Source organism: Macadamia integrifolia, chromosome 10 (assembly GCF_013358625.1).
Source record: "Macadamia integrifolia cultivar HAES 741 chromosome 10, SCU_Mint_v3, whole genome shotgun sequence".
Taxonomy (NCBI): Eukaryota; Viridiplantae; Streptophyta; class Magnoliopsida; order Proteales; family Proteaceae; genus Macadamia; species Macadamia integrifolia.
In genome coordinates this window covers 28,186,697-28,202,857 of record NC_056566.1, presented here as the reverse complement: position 1 = coordinate 28,202,857, position 16,161 = coordinate 28,186,697, and the positions used below count along the sequence as shown (strand labels likewise).

Below are 16,161 nucleotides of genomic sequence, written 5' to 3'. Positions count from 1 at the left end.
CCCCCCCTCCCCCTAAGAAGAGAAAAAAATACAAGCCACTCACATACAAGGCTAGAAATGACAAATATGAGTCCTTGTTACAAAGAGTTTAAGTGACCCACAAATCCATATGGAGGAAAAATGAGGTGAAAGTGTACTACAACGCAATTCCTAATTATTATCAATGACCCAGAATTTAGATTGAAAATGAAAACTAGCATGTTTTACCTGTACATCTTCCAACAATCCATGACCAGATTCACCACCAACCACCACCATTTTGTTCCCAATTACAGCTGCCGCATGCTATTTGGTGGATCAAATAAAAGTTTGGATCACATCAGAACAATTTGTACCCAAGCTTTTTGAAGTAATGTATGAATCACAAAAATTAAGAAGTAAGAATATTAATCACATTGAAGCGAGGTGTGGGCTTGTCACCAGCTGTTGACAACACCATCCACTTCTCAGAGTTCCCACATGTACTGCTGTTAACGTCAAGCTCAGAAGATGAAGACTGGCAGTTGATTTCATCAGAATGACTGCTTGCAGGTGCAATGCTTTCTCCCTGTGCAACACCAAAATTCAATGTGTGTACTTACTCAAAAGAACAATCCATAATTATGTAATAACGATTACATTAGCATGGCTGAGTCGTTTAGCAGGTCTTATAGGACTTCTGGTCCCCTGAGCAGAATCGGCAAGCTGGACTTTCAACCTGAAGAATGACATTAATGAATAAAGAGAAAAGGTGATCCACACCATAACTTTTTTTCATTTCATATAAATAAAATAGAAATATTATTCAATGTAGTTGAAGAACGCTATAATTGTTTCAACATTAAGAAAAGCAACCTACAGGCCATTCATTTAGCATGAAAGGACAAATTTTCTAGTAACAAGTAAACCACACAAACGAAATTTTAACTGATGATAAACTAAAAATATAAATAAAAACAAAAACATAACAATGATAATGCATCAATTAAGACACGACAGGTGGAAAGCAAAATAATTATCAAGCAGGAAAAGGGTCGCAGTATTTGACCAGATGAAATGGACCACCAAATTTAACCTTCGCCAAGTGGTGACCGATCTCCAGCAGAAGCTGGTTAAAAGTGTCAATCAATTCACTCCCCTTGCATTCTCTTCCTTTCATATATTTCTAATATATGTTTAATTACTTAAAGAAGTTTATTTAGTTGCTATCACAGAACAGTTTATTTAGCTGCCATCTCAATCTTCACTGGTACTCTTTTCAGGAATCAGGATTGCCCTACGAAACTCCTCAGCATTTGGCAGAAATTTTGTGGAACACAAGCTATAACTAACCTATCCATCTAAAATACGGGAAAGTGCTAGCCTTCCATCAACACTAACAATGTTTCTGAAGTCAGTCTCTACCAACAAAACAGAACCAGCCATATGAGAAGATGCTATATATCAACTGAAGCAAGACCCTTGGTGCAACGGTAAGGTTGCTCCATTGCAACCTAGTGGTCATGAGTTCAAATTGGGAACAGCTTCTCCATGAACCGGAGGTAAGGCTGCATACATTATGACCCTCTCCAGACCCTGCTGTGGCAGGAGCCTCATTCACTAGGTGTGCCCTTTTTTCTTCAAGAGATTAATATCATGTAGTTCTCCAACAAAATACAGTCATAACTGCTTCAGTTGGTGTAAATCATTGGTTACAGACAGCTTAAGTGACATAGAGGAATGGTACAAACTTGAAATATAGCTCCAGCAACATTTGGCATAACAGTGAGTAACCAGATAAATAGTTGGTATACGCCAGAAAAAGCTAGTACTAACTCAAGCATAACAAAAACGGAAACTGCTCAAGTAAGAATCATAATTTAGTTATTCAACCCAAAAAAATGAATCATAATTTAGTTGATAAACTTGTACTCCCTCAATCTCTCACAACTCAATTAAGCTTTATCCCAGAGAAAAAAGTTAGCATCCACTGGGTTTAGAGTTATGACTAAATATCTTAAGCCCTGCATTCCCAGCTGCTTAAACGTTCCCAGAAGATAATGAAGAAATATTTCCTTGCAAAGTGACCATGATTTTGCTACCACCTCTTCAGTTCACATCGTACTGTAATCTCAATGATTCTAATAGAACAAACAAGTAAACCAAACGAATGGGGAAAATCTAACCTTCCAAGCTTCATTCGCCTTCGAGAAAATCCAAACATTTTTCCCGTCCCGACTCTCGAGCTGACACATCAAATCTATATCAGTCAACTATCATCAAGAACAACGGCTTTAACCATTTAATAACTCCCCAACTAACATCCAGAAGCTACATTACATTATTATCACAGAAAACCTAGAAAACAAAACAATGATTCACCTAAAAATGCGGAAAATTTACTAGTTAAGTTCCTAAAGAAAATGAGAGCTTTAACTAACTCGCTAAGCATTACTTTTAACAGGAAACCCAGAATAATAATAGTTTCAATGTCAAGATCTTCAACTATTCAGAGAAGAATCCGAGTCAATAAAAGTGAAATGAACTACCAGAATCAACAGTTTAGTAGAGATTGAAAACGATGCAAAGCTAATCGATTCAACCGAGATTCAAGAACAGTGATGAAAACGAGGATTTGCTTTGCTTTTTTACGATGATCTTGGCTTATCATTACAATTTGCTTTCTACTTTTCGAGTTCGGAGAAACTTTTTAGCTATCCCTTTCTGTCTTTTGCAGTTCGCAGTGATAAGAAGGGTAGCAGAGAGGGAGCGCACGATACCATGTGTACGTTGCTTTGTTTGTCTTATTCGTTTTGTTTACTATTTATCCTTTCTACCGTTTAAACTTTGACCCTTCCCGCTTTGACGAACACAGTCCCCACCCCAGTCTACTTTGGAAAATGATGACGCAATTCTGACTGTTTGATAGATAAGTGACGGTTTTGATTAATTACTGATCAATTTATAGCATATTTGGTTGTACACCGCTACGTATTGGATATTCTTCCTTTTATTTCATTTGAATTTACATCCAAATTTTTGACATGATTTTCCTTGGAGAACAGATAGGCACACTGCCCGCCCGCATGTGGTAAGGAAACTGAACCAATTGGGACGGGGGATAGGACATCATGCGATAGGGAAGGGCGAAGAGAGATATTTATCGACTCGTTTCAAGTAAACGGTTTTAATTTGCTATTCATTTACCAACAATTCGCACCCATTCGTGGATTGCCCAGATGATTATGATGAATTAGGGATTATGTGGATAAACATACGATTCTAGGTTCGATTTCTCATTTGTATATCTACGATTGAAGTGGAGATCGTGGCAGTGGGCTGCTGCGCTAGTCTCCCTGAGGATTAGTCAAGGTGCACTTCAGCTGGTCCGAACACCTAGGTTAACAAGAACAAAAAAGCCTACAAGAACATAATAGCACTACGAAGGATGCTATTTCAAGTATGATCCAAGACATAAGAAGATAATCGTAATACTATATAATATTGATGAAATATTTTATTATGAAAAGCTAAAGTTTACTATAAGTTACATAAAAGGAAGTTACATGCAAAAGTAAGATTGCTAAACGATGGTGGGTGTCTGATCCAAACTATACTACCGAAACAAAAACCGGTGTATAGAACTTATTTTCTAACATGGTATTAGAGCAACGTAACTAAATGTTAAACCCATATTGCATTAGCTCGTATGAGCGTATCTTTAAGAGTACCATTCATCTGACGTTCCACAATCTCATTAGCTCCGCCAATTAGGTTACCTCCAATGAACACAACCGGCACAACTGGCTTACACCCTAGGCTCGTAAGTGCTATTTCCAATTCCCGTCCGTTTGGATCCTCATCAAGCTCATAGACCAAAGGGCTAGCTCCATAGTTTAATATGAGAGTCTTGACAGTGTGGCACATGCCACAGGAGCTCCGGCTGAAGATCACCACTGGCCTTTGTGTTGCCAAAGTTGAGAGTCTCTCCATTGTTACAACTCAAGAAACAAAGAAGAGAGAAGAAAGTAGAAACAACCAAGGAAAGGAGTATATAGCAATGCAGGACTGATCTAAGAAGCAAGAGTGAAAGGAAGAGAAGTGGCTAAGGAGCTTGAAAACTAGCTTTGGATTTTTGTTGTGAGGAACCCTAGCTCCAGTGGGCACCTATTTATACAAGGTGGTGGGGTATATTAATTGCTTTTTTGCTTAAATGGAAAATTAACCTTTTCATAATATTTTGAAATTTCTTTTTTCTTTGTTCTTCTCCATTCTCCATTGCCCACAAAGCAAATAAGAATGTTCTTTTAGAGATATTTCGGTGGATCATATCATGACTTTGATATCTCTTCCTCTTAGTGAAAGAAAGGAATCGCAAGTTGCAAATTTAGCAAATCAAGACATGTGGATTTGAAGAATGTGACTAACATGTGGGTTATACGATGATTTTTATTTCTTCTGTTAAATGACAAAATCACTTTATATTCAGGACATGAGGTTCTCGTATTTGTAAAAATCAAGGGGCAAAAACTACGCAGTTTTACCCCAAAAATATCGAGAGATTGTTTCGACAAAATCACCCTCTACATATATTTAAATAGCCCCTCTTTTACTTAGAGATCAAGTTTTCTGTAAATCACGTATCAGGAAATAGAGGGAATAGTGAAGGGTATTTCGGACCTTCTCCATGAATGAAGGAAAATTTTTTCCTCATGACATACATATCTTTGGAGCATCTGGTGAGGTGGAGCACAGGTGTAAAGGGTTGGGTTTATCCAATAGGTAAGAACAATAAGATTCGCTTCCAATTGAAGAATAAGAGAAACCCAAAAGGAAGAAAAAGAAGTGAGAAGTGGAAGCTTGGAGAGAAGGAACAGCTCATGAAAAACATGTGGCGTTTCGGTGCTAAGGGGATCTGGCTTGCGATTTATTGGTCCACTTTAGAGAGAGATTGCTTACGTGAAACCTATCACGTGGTCCGATGACGATAAACCATTCCGAAGGCACCATCTGTCTTCGATTGGCCCCCATCCAAGTCTATCATCCTTTTAATTATTGGATAAAAAAGTTGTTGAAGGTTAGGGCAGGAGATCTACACTTTATCGGTGTACCCATAGTTAGTAAATTTGTGTATAATATGCGAATTTTTGTTGTATTTGAATGTTTAAATTAAAAAGTCATAATTTGACGTATTAATTCAAAAAATCTATATTATATTTGTATTTTATAAGTATTCATATTATACATGTTTTAAATACATATAATACATTTTATTTTTATTAATATGTTTAGTTTGGAATGATCAAAAAAAAAAAAAAAAAAAAAAAATCAATCCCAAAAGTCAAAACAACACTTCTCCTTCTCTCCTTTATTACTTTATACCTTTTATTTAACTTCATTTCAAGCTTGTCTTAAATCTATTAATCAAATACCTTATATGTCCACCCTTTTATTCTTATCCATTAGCCAATGAAGTTTATTTAATTATAATTTTGTCATCCAATGTAAAATTTTACCTTAATTACGAATCAATTGTTGGTTATTAAAATTGAATTATTTAATATCTAAATAGGCCTATACGCGATCTGATTCTGTTTTAGAATACGAGTCCGCATCAGTAGGGGTTGCTGTGGATTTTTTTGTTTGATAAAATAATATTAATAATGATATTTTAATTTGTTAAATGATTATTCACATTCTATTATTATTATTATCTTGACAAATATATGCTATTATTTACTATGATAGAAAGTGGTTGATGGATCACCTATCAATATTAGCCATGATAGACATGATTAAACCTAATAATATTAGATTAAAAAATAAAAAATAAGAAATGATTCGCAATTGGAAAGCTGGATTGGAAATAGGTGTTCATGAGAGCATGAGATATTAGAATTTAGTTGTTAACAACTAGTTTTAGTTCATTCTTAATACCAAAATAAATCCATATTTTTGTTGTCCGATTTTTATATAGCAATCATATTAAACGAGTATTAAACACGTACCATATCATTGCCATACGTGTTTTATTGCGCCAAAATTTTAGAAACGTATTATTACTGTGTGATCCATTTAATGTCGTACGTGTCCGTTCTCATATTATTGTCGTCCCCAAACTTACTAATTATGGGTGTACCAAGCCAACCAAGAGGTACAAAATGGGGGCATCATAGTGTTCATATACAAAGAGTTTACTTATCAGAATGAAATAGAGTGTCAAAACATTGTACGAACACTAGGATAGCCTATCTTATTTATTATGTACCCTCATGTGGGTTACTTAGATGGTTAAGGTGAATTGGGGATTGTGTGGATTAGACGCACGGTCTCAGGTTTGATTATTCATATGTGCATCTACGATTTAAGTGGAGATCATGGCGGTGCGCGTAAGTTGGCCTGGACACCTTTGGTTAACAAAAAAAAAAAACATTGTACACAAAAAAGAAAATCTATGTGGGATACATATACGAGAAGATATCTGTTAAAAAAAAATTTTATTTTGCTAACAACGGGTATGCAGGCCTTCAAACTGACTAGTCCCACGGGTCCATACTGACCCCATAACCGCATAGACTAGATTATACCGAGGTTGAATGAGAACCATTCAACTAGATAAATGCCTTTTAGCATTTGAAAAAATTCCATTTGTCTATATCATTAATCATGAGAATCAATGCATCTCTTGATGAAGCTATTTTGGAGGGCCAATCACATTCTTAATTAGCTGTATGGGGTAGACACTTGCTTAATTAACTAGCAATTGACAGAAAGATAAGTACTTCACCAAGAGGCACCAAATATGCGACCGGGATCATACATCCCATCATCTTTGCATGTTGGTTATGAGATTTGGATTCACATTGTTTTAATTTGAAAAAAATTTCCCCAATTAATAATCCAACTCTATAAATGACTATTTGATAAATAGATTCAAAATATATGGGCCGACTGTTCTTTGTTCAGAGTTGTGTTGCTACCTCTTTGTCTCTCTTTGAGCAATGATGTAATTTCATATGGGATAGAGAGAAATAGAGTGAGAGGTGTTAGCACACCCTTTCGCTCCAAAAAAATACATTTGTCTCTTATATATCATATCTTGAATTCATGATGTATCATGCTATCATATAAAAGTATATACTCTTATTATTTTTGTTAAAAAATTCACTGGACTTCTCTACCTTTTTTTATTTAATTAATTTCCTCTTTCCTTTGTTATCTTTTTTTCTCACTCCTGATTTTTCTCAAATGTTTTTTCCAATTCATTTTTAAGATTTAATTCTCACCCTAAAAAGGGAATCTTGAAACCATCCTATCACTCAATCCATGCGAATATTTCCCATCTTTAAATCCATCTCATATTCAATAAGAAACCCCTCTCTCTCTCTCTCTCTCTCTCTCTCTCTCTCTCTCTCTCTCTCTCTCTCTCTCTCTCTCTCTCTCTCTCTCTCTCTCTCTCTTAAAATAAGGTAAAGCCACTCCAATGTCGAAAAACTCAGAACATAGGTTACCATGTTCTAACGGCCAGTTTGATAACGTTTCTGTCATTTATATTTCAAGAAAAAACAGAAACAAAAATTTCTGTTTCTAAAAACATAAACATAATTGAAAGTGTTTGATAAGTCATGTGGAAGTTGATAGTAACCAGCGAAAGAATGGCCACGAGTCCTTTTCAAAAACGGTGAAACAAGTAGAACTTGTTTCGCTTGGGTCGTTTCTTGAACCATAAATAGGTAGAAATTTCAATTTTAATTTCTGAAAACAAATGAAACGAAAAAGTTTTATCAAACGCTTTTTGTTCCGTTTCTAGACACAGAAATAACAGAAACACATTTTTTGAAATGTTATCAAACGGGCCCTAACATTTTTCATTTCTGGCTCTTTTTTTTTTTTTTTTTTTGCATCCATTAGTTTTAAAAAAATGGGAAAACAAACCATGGTCATCAAATGGAAGATTTTTTTTTCTTGTTCCCACAAAATGAAAAATGTTTTTTTTTTCCAACAAAATGAAAAAACGGCGAAACTGTTTTTTCGAATGACCACCAAACGCATCCTTAACCTAAATTGACCCGAGAGTAAACTTGTAGCTCAGTGGTGGCAGTCTCTGGCGTACTAGCAAGTAGGTCTTGTGGTGGTATACTAATATGTTATTATCGAAGTAGATCTACATGTATTGGAGTTGCAAGTGGCGGTGGTGGGCATCGGGATAAAGGGAAAATGCGTGCTCGGATCGTGGCATCACATAGACATTAAGACATTTGGGGGGGTGGGGCAAGTAGTGGTAGTACATGCATGATCTACACTACAAATTATCAACTCCATCTCTCTTATATATTATTCCTTCTAGCACACAGAAAGGTAAAGGGGGAAAGAGATCGAGGAAGGAGAAGGAAGGGTAAGTTGTGCTATTCTACTTTAATTTATAGCTTTAATAGATTCGACAGAGAAAGAAAAGAATCACAACAAAGGAGGAAAGGAGGAAAGGAGGAAAGGAGTAAGGGAAAGAAGAAGTTTTTTCTTTTTCTTTTTCGACGTCGGCTGGTCGCTTCACACATAAAAGCCAGGGAGAGGGAGAGGGAGAGGGAGAGGGAGAGGGAGAGGGGCCTAGGGGTGAAACAAGGTCGAGTTGGATTGATTGACCTTGACTTTTACAATGGTTGGATTAACTTTGATTGACCTTTTTTTATCAGTCCTATCCCATACATTAAAAATTTATAATAAAAAAATTTATAAAAAATAAAATACCAATAGAAACCCTAAATTCTAATATAAAATTTCAAAGTTAAATTTCAGGTCGGGTTGGACCGGGTTGCGGTCACAACCTGAGCCCGACCCAACTTTGAGGTTTTTCAACTCTAACCCATCCTCAGGGTTAGAAAACTTGGCCCAAGCCCTGTTCGGGATGTCATGGCTAAACTTTCACCCTTAGAGAGGGGTGTACGGGTGGGTCCAATTTGAATCCAGCAGATTGGTTTCAGTTTATTATTAGGCCAGTTCGAAACCCAAATCATTAAGGAACTTTTCGATTTTGATTTAGTTTTTATGAGTTTGAAATCGGGTTATTATCTTGTTCAGTCGGTCCGGTTTTTCATGTATATGTTAGGAAATTAATGACATTTTTTTCTTTCCAGTTTCCTATCGGGTTACTATCACCCGGCCGGTCTTGGTTTTTATTGGGTTTGGTCAATTTTGGGTTTGGGTCGATGGATTCACTTAATTTGGTTTGATTTCAATTTTTACCTATTCCATAAAACCCAACCTGAAACAAACCAATAATCATTCGATTTGGTGCATCTTAAACCAAGCAATTTCAGTCGGTTTGACCCATTCATCAGGCATAACTAAAATATTTTGAGTACTACATTCTTGCCCTCAACACCTCATCCTGCGCCTTCTGAGCTTATAGGAGAAACCTAATATGTACAACTTCATAGTCATGAAAATCCATATCAATACAAAAGAGAGCATTTGATATTAAGGTTTTAAATTTGACACTTGACCAATCCAGATCATAATCTCTATGTCAGAATAACCTCATTATATATATGTCCATGCAAATAGTAATATTGAAAATGAACGTCTAGGAACCATTTTTCCTTAAAATATGTTACCATCCATAACATGCTTGGAAACTTAACACCAATGCTCTCAAGTCTCAACATTAGATATAAGAATGGTTTCAAGTATGGGTATCGTATCATCTGTATTGGCCGTATCAGATTGGTATCGGCCGATCCCTGATCCCTGATTAATATAAATCAATTATTTGTACGTTTCACGGGTAAAACAGTAAAAAAATGTATATTTTAAACTAAGCAAGAGCAAAACCGATCAATACGCACCAATCCGATTCAGATCAATATCGACAGATTTTGATACTGATACCGATACCGATATCATCCCCTGAATCCATGAATATAACTGTCACAATTTTGGAATAAGAACTCCTGCATTCATTGTTGAATAAGGTTGTTATAAATTTTTTTGCTCTTTTTATTTGCTTTTATCTCATTTGAAGAAGGAAAAATTTTCCCTCAGCCATAGTGAGGAAACACCCACCAATCTGTCGTCATTATCATTACTCTTTTATTTGTTGGAAGTCCAAAATGCCTTTCCTATATTCTCTAGCACTCATTCAAACGCAAGCTTGGTCATCACCGAAGGAATTCCTACTTCACCGTAGCTTGAGGAAAACTCAATCCTCTCAATATGATTCACAGTTCCAAACTTCCAACTTTGTTTGTCTTGGACATTGATTTTGACACTCCCATATATGTCTTCCATGTAACTTATAGTGCCACTAATTCTGATATTCCAAACACTCATATCCCAAGAAGTATCCATGTTACATTTCAATTTTTGATTGAATTCATATGATTACAAAGGAGAAGGCAGGTCTCGGTGCAATGATAAAGTTGTTCCATTGTGACCTAGTGCTCATGAATTTAAATCTCGGCAAAGTAAGGGTCAAGATTATGTACATTATGACCTTTCCTAATCCATACAATTGAGAAATCTCATGCACTGAGTATACCCTTACGCATTACAAAGGAAGAATATATTAAGTGTGCGAGTCAATCTCAAATATTCTCAAGGGAACACCAGTAACCTTTTCAGGATATAAATATAACCCTTGATTTGACTTAGGCATAAAATTTTAATTCATGTCCCATGAATAATTCTTTTAAGGTCAAGACATAACAACACTACAATGGATGCTATTCCAAATATGAACTTTACTAGTTTCAATCATCATACTTCAAATATGATTAGAGCCATAAGAAGATAGCCGTATAATATATAATATTAATGAAGAATTATGAAAAGCTCAACTTTATTAGAAATTGCATAAAAAGGGGTTACATGCAAAAGTAGTAGGCCTGCTGATTAAAAGAGGGTATATTAGGTATCTTAACACACACACAATCTCTCTCTCTCTCTCTCTCTCTCTCTCTCTCTCTCTCTAAATATATATGGAAAAAGTAAAAACCGGTGTATAGAACTTATTTTCTAACATGGTATTTGAGCAACGTAATAAAATGTTAAACCCATATTGCATTAGCTCGGATGAGTGTTTCCTTAAGAGTACCATTCATCTGACGCTCCATGACCTCATTTGCTCCACCAATCAATTTTCCGGCTATGAACACAACCGGAACAACTGGGTTACACCCTAACCTCATGAGTGCTCTCTCCAATTCCCGTCCTTTTGGGTCCTCATCAAGCTCATAGACTAAAGGGCTGGCTCCAAAGTTGCAAATGAGAGTCTTGACAGTGTGGCTCATGCAGCAAGAGCTCTTGCTGAAGATCACCACTGGCTTTTGTTTGGACAACAAAGAGAGTCTCTCCATTGTTACAACTCAAGAAACAAAGAACGATTGAAATAAGAAGCAAGAGTGCAATAGGAAGAGAAGTAACTAAGGAACTTGAAAACTAGCTTTGGTTTTTGCTATGAGAAACCTTGGCTCCAATGAGACCTATTTATACAATATTGTGAGGGTGTACTAGTCCTACTTTGCTTAAATTAACTGGAAACCTTCTTCACCTTCCATGGCCCACAAAGCAAATGAGAATGTTCTTTTAGAGATATTTCGGTGGATTCTCATATGAGAGAGCTTTTGATTATATCATTACTTTGATAATGACTCTTATATGTCTTTCTCTAGTGAAAGAAGGAATCACAAGTTGCATATTTAGCAAATCAAATCTATGGATTTGAAGAATGTGACTAATGTGGCTTATGTGATGACCGTACATTTCTTTTAAATGACAATTTCTCTCTCTCTCTCTCTCTCTATACATATATTTATTTTCCCGTAAGACACATAGGAGGAGGAATTTCTTTACCAATCAATAGCTTCAAATGCACTTAGATGGGTGTCATGGAATAATGAAGGGCATTTCCGGAATTCTCCACAAATGAAGGAAAACTTTCTCATAGCTAGCTATTACTTATGCTATCTTGGGAGCATCTGTTGAGGTGGAGGACAGAAGGAGATGGCTGGGTTTATCCAATTGGTAAGGACAATAAGATACGCATCCAATTGAAGAAAGAGAAACCCAAAATGGGAAGAAAAAAAAAGTGACAAGTGAAACCTTGGAGGAATAAAACATCTAATGGGATTTATTTATTTATTTATTGTTGTTGTTAAAAGATCATGAAAAATATATTAAAAGATAAAATGGGTAATACAGAAGAACATTTTATGGAGAACATGTTGTGAGCGCTTTGGTGCTAAGGGGATCGGGCCTACTGATCCACACTTTAGAGAGAGATTGCATATGTAAAAAAAGATCATATGGTTTGATGATGGTGAACCATCTTGAAGCCTCCACCTGTCCTGACTAGGGCCAATCTTAACTTACCATCCTTTTCATTTTTGGATAAGAAAGTATAAAGTTAAGGACAAGGGATTTACATATCACTGGTGAGGGATAGAATCTCTCATGTCAAGTCAATGGGAACACAACAAGGGGTGTCACATGGTTCAAATAGGAGGTTTAGCTAGAGCACCTCAAGGGGGTTTATACGGTAAAGAGGAGATAGCTAGAACATCTCAAGAGGAGAGAAAGAATGAGAGGTCGTATCCGTTAGTAATATGTACAGCCTTTTCCCTAAAGTTTATATGTAGAGATTGCCTATGCCAAAAATTATGTGGTCTGATGACGGTGAACCATCTTGAAGGCACCATCTGTCCTCGACTAGGGCCAATCTGAACTTACCATCCTTTTCATTTTTGGATAAGCGAATATAAATTTAGGGCAAGAGATCCACACGTTACTGGTGAGGGATGGAATATCTTACATCAAGTCAGTGGGAGCACAAGAAAGGGTGTCACATGGTTCATATATGGGGGGTCGGTGGGTTCACATGGTTCATATAGGGGGGGGTCCATATTGTAAAGAGGAGATAAGAGTGTGTCAGGAGAAAGGTAGTATGTCAAAGAGGAGAAAGAAATTGTGAGAAAGTCCTATCCAATGAAACTATTTACAACATTTTCCTTAAAGTTTATGTGCAGAGGACCCCTGATGGTGATTTTTTAAATAGTGGATAAGAAAATCTGTGGGATACAATTGGGTATACCCAAGATTATTTGGAAGTTGTGATATAATGTATTCAAAGCTTGGTTCTATTAGATGGAGTCCAAGTTTTGTGACAAATCATACATAATTTTGAAAATCTAGGGCTATGGACTCTCTGGAGAGCCCATAGTAGTCGTCAGGGTGTTGTAGGTATGCATGGGTATACACTAGAAGGAATCTGATTGAATTTGAGTATAAAATTTGATTCATAACTAATCCAGACCATGATCTCTCTATTCAACAGTTAGAATAATATGGAGGAGTTCATAGTGCCATAAGTATACATGGACATATATGTTAGTGGCGACGGAAACGATTCGATTCAAAATCTCGTACAAAAATTTTAGCCATAAATTAAAATATCAATGAACAACTAGTAAAGCCAAACTTAATTATTTGTATACATTGCAAAAGAATAGTGGACGTGGAAAAATTCATTTCCACGTATTGATTTAAACTATGAAATTTGATATGTGATTAATCCAATAGTTGCATTGGAATGGATGCCAATGACAAATAGATGTGTAATTTTTGAAAACCTAAGATAACCTAATGAGTACTTGATTATGACAATAAAGGGTCGAATTGGATCGAATCATTAAAGCAATATATGGCTCAAAGCCTGAAACAACATAGGGCCCCATGGATCCAAAATATTCTATGCCTGATACACGTGTTGAGATTTGATAGATGGAACGGCTCTTGTAAACAATTCTTTAGTTGAGATCCGATAAGAAATGTCTCTTTCTATTTTCTATTCTCTCTAAAGAGATCTCTAATGGGTTTGGAAGTGAACCTTTCTTTTTGAGGCATTTCGTCACTGTTGGAATCTTTTAGGAATGCATGGTTGCATCTCCCTTTTTATTTCTGACGATAACCTCAGAAAAAGAAGAAGAAAAATGGCATATATCTCATGATGTAATTTTATGGAGCAGTATTGAAATTAGTATGGTCTTTGAATGGATCCATGCATGCATTTTGCCCTCATTTCATCATGTCTATGATCATGGGTAAGGATTATCTTTCACCATTGGTGAAGGAAACTCGATGACATGGGGGTAGGAGGGTCGAACTAGCGATCTTTCTTGGACTTAAATTAGAGCCCAATTGTCTAGTTGTCTGCCATTAGCTCATCTATATTTGATATTTCGACTTAATAGTTTAAGTTTCATTGTGAGAAAAATTTGTATAGGATGACCTATACAGAGAGAGTCAAGGAACAAAGCAATGGAGGTGACTGAAAGAGACTCTGATGGGGGACTCTCCAATGCTTAAATTAGGTTCTGGGCAAGCGATAGTATGAGTATTTCAAGGATCAAAGAGTATTAGACTCAATATGTGAAGAATTGACTTGGGTTTCTTGAATACTGTTCCCCTACTTTTTTTAACTGTCGTTATGGATTGTCCCTAATCCATAACTCTTGTTATGGAGGATTATGGAGGGTTATGGAGAGTCCCTAATTGTTGATTGTGGGGAATTGGTTCCCCAACAATTACAAAGCTGCTTTGGCCCGACACTTGATCGATCTTTTACTACGTGTCTTCTGCTGATTGGCTGGTTGATTTTATGCAAATCAAGCTTCATGTTATCATATGTTGACATGAATATGTTATACTTGACACAAGAAAAATGTATCATATATGATTCTATATGAAGATGGAAATGAAGAACAAAGAAAAAGAAAGATGATCAATAACAACAGTGGTGGTGTGATGTAATATTGAAATAGAGATGCACTTCATAGTGGAAGATGATGAGAACACATTGTGTGGGGTTGAGAGTAGGAGGGAGAATCATCCATATTCTATTATTATATTATCTCTTATGTATTTGTGGGCATGAGAGAGAAAAAAAAGAAGGAAATGCACACTCGAATCGTAGCATCACATATTAAGACATTTGATGGCAAAGTACATCTCTATAGTACAAAACTATCAACTCTCTTATTATTCCTTCCTCCCATAGTTTCACAATCTCTTTCACCCGCACACAGACATCGAGAGAGAGAGAGAGAGAGAGAGAGAGAGAGAGAGAGGGTTGTGCTGTTCTATTTTTTTATATTCTACTTTGTAGCTTTAATAGATTCGACAGAGATAGAAAAGGATAATATGCAAAACAAGAAGAAAGAAAGAGAAAAGGAGAAAGGGATAGAGAATTTCTTCCACATTGGTTGGTCGCTTCACACATCAAACAAAAAGAGAGAAGTCTCTATCGCGTTTGGTTCAGTTCGGTTTCAAGTTTACATGTATCTATGATGAAATTAATGAGAAAATTCTTGTTCTTAGGGTTTTCGGTTTCTTATTGAATTACTATTGGTCCGGTCTCAATTTTTTAAAGTGGGTTAATTCGATTTTTAGTTTGATCGATTCATTAAGCTGAACTGGTTCGGTTTCGATCTCTACCCACTCCACAAGACTCAACCTGAAATGACCAAGTTTGAACGGTCTGACTGGTTCAGGCTGAAGTTTGACACTCTTAGATAAGAGCTGTTCCTTGTGCATCTATCTCTCTCTCTCTCTCTCTCTCTCTCTCTCTCTCTCTCAATAGGAGTAAATATGCCACAATAGGTGCTAGCATACCTATGCATTTGGACAAGAAACATTATTCTTTAAAATTTTGAACCATGTATTCCTGTCTTCAGCTTCTCATCCTGCCATCCGAGCTTTCATAGCAAAACCCTAATATCTACAATTCACAATCATGGGGAAGTAATATTAATACACGAAAAGTATTTGATTCAATTAGATTTTTGAAATTTAACACGTGGTTAATTCAAATAAAGGCCTCTCTATTTAATGGTCAGGATAGCTAAAACATCCGTCCATCCACAACAATATTGAAATGGAGTGTTTAAGAACCATTTTTCCTTAAAATATTTTACCATATTCATGACATGCTTGGAATTTTATTTATTTTTTTATTATTATTTTTTTTAAGAGTACATGCTTGGAAACTTATGAGGTTCGACTACCAGATTCAATTCGAAGACCAATGCTTTCAAGCCTCAAAAGTAGATATATCTATAACAATTTTGGAGTGAGGGCACCTGTATTCATTAATGTATAAAGATATTATGGAGAAGGTTTTTCTTCACCCACAACAAAGGATACATGCATTGA

At 36.0% G+C, this 16,161-nt stretch overlaps 3 protein-coding genes across 5 annotated transcripts in view; all 3 read right to left on the bottom strand.

Moving 5' to 3' along the window:
* LOC122091730 (acyl-CoA-binding domain-containing protein 6) overlaps positions 1 to 2,719 on the bottom strand; it is an 11,773-nt gene extending 9,054 nt beyond the window's left edge. Inside the window, exons 1-5 of one of the 3 annotated variants that reach the window (XM_042661844.1) lie at positions 2,508 to 2,719; positions 2,145 to 2,218; positions 619 to 697; positions 395 to 547; positions 208 to 285 (exon numbers count right to left, since the gene is read on the bottom strand). In XM_042661844.1, coding sequence (XP_042517778.1) covers positions 208 to 285; positions 395 to 547; positions 619 to 697; positions 2,145 to 2,182 — 348 coding nt within the window. In that variant the 5' untranslated portion in view covers positions 2,183 to 2,218; positions 2,508 to 2,719. The remainder of the gene's footprint in view (positions 1 to 207; positions 286 to 394; positions 548 to 618; positions 698 to 2,144; positions 2,219 to 2,507) is intronic. The other 2 variants (XM_042661843.1, XM_042661845.1) reach the window with 2 other exon arrangements.
* Positions 2,720 to 3,450: 731 nt separating this feature from the next.
* On the bottom strand, positions 3,451 to 4,094 carry LOC122092466 (monothiol glutaredoxin-S2-like). Its single transcript, XM_042662789.1, has one exon. It carries the CDS (start codon positions 3,949 to 3,951, stop codon positions 3,643 to 3,645), a length of 309 nt encoding a protein of 102 aa, XP_042518723.1. The 5' UTR covers positions 3,952 to 4,094; the 3' UTR covers positions 3,451 to 3,642.
* Positions 4,095 to 10,775: 6,681 nt separating this feature from the next.
* LOC122092158 (monothiol glutaredoxin-S2-like) lies at positions 10,776 to 11,415 on the bottom strand. The gene has a single exon (XM_042662495.1). The coding sequence runs from the start codon at positions 11,307 to 11,309 to the stop codon at positions 11,001 to 11,003; it is 309 nt and encodes a 102-aa protein (XP_042518429.1). The 5' UTR covers positions 11,310 to 11,415; the 3' UTR covers positions 10,776 to 11,000.
* Between the last annotated feature and the right edge of the window lie 4,746 nt (positions 11,416 to 16,161).

Bases quoted from the DNA above. Each gene is read 5' to 3' on its own strand.
- LOC122092158 (XM_042662495.1), bottom strand. From the start codon at position 11,309: ATGGAGAGACTCTCTTTGTTGTCCAAACAAAAGCCAGTGGTGATCTTC.
- LOC122092466 (XM_042662789.1), bottom strand. From the start codon at position 3,951: ATGGAGAGACTCTCAACTTTGGCAACACAAAGGCCAGTGGTGATCTTC.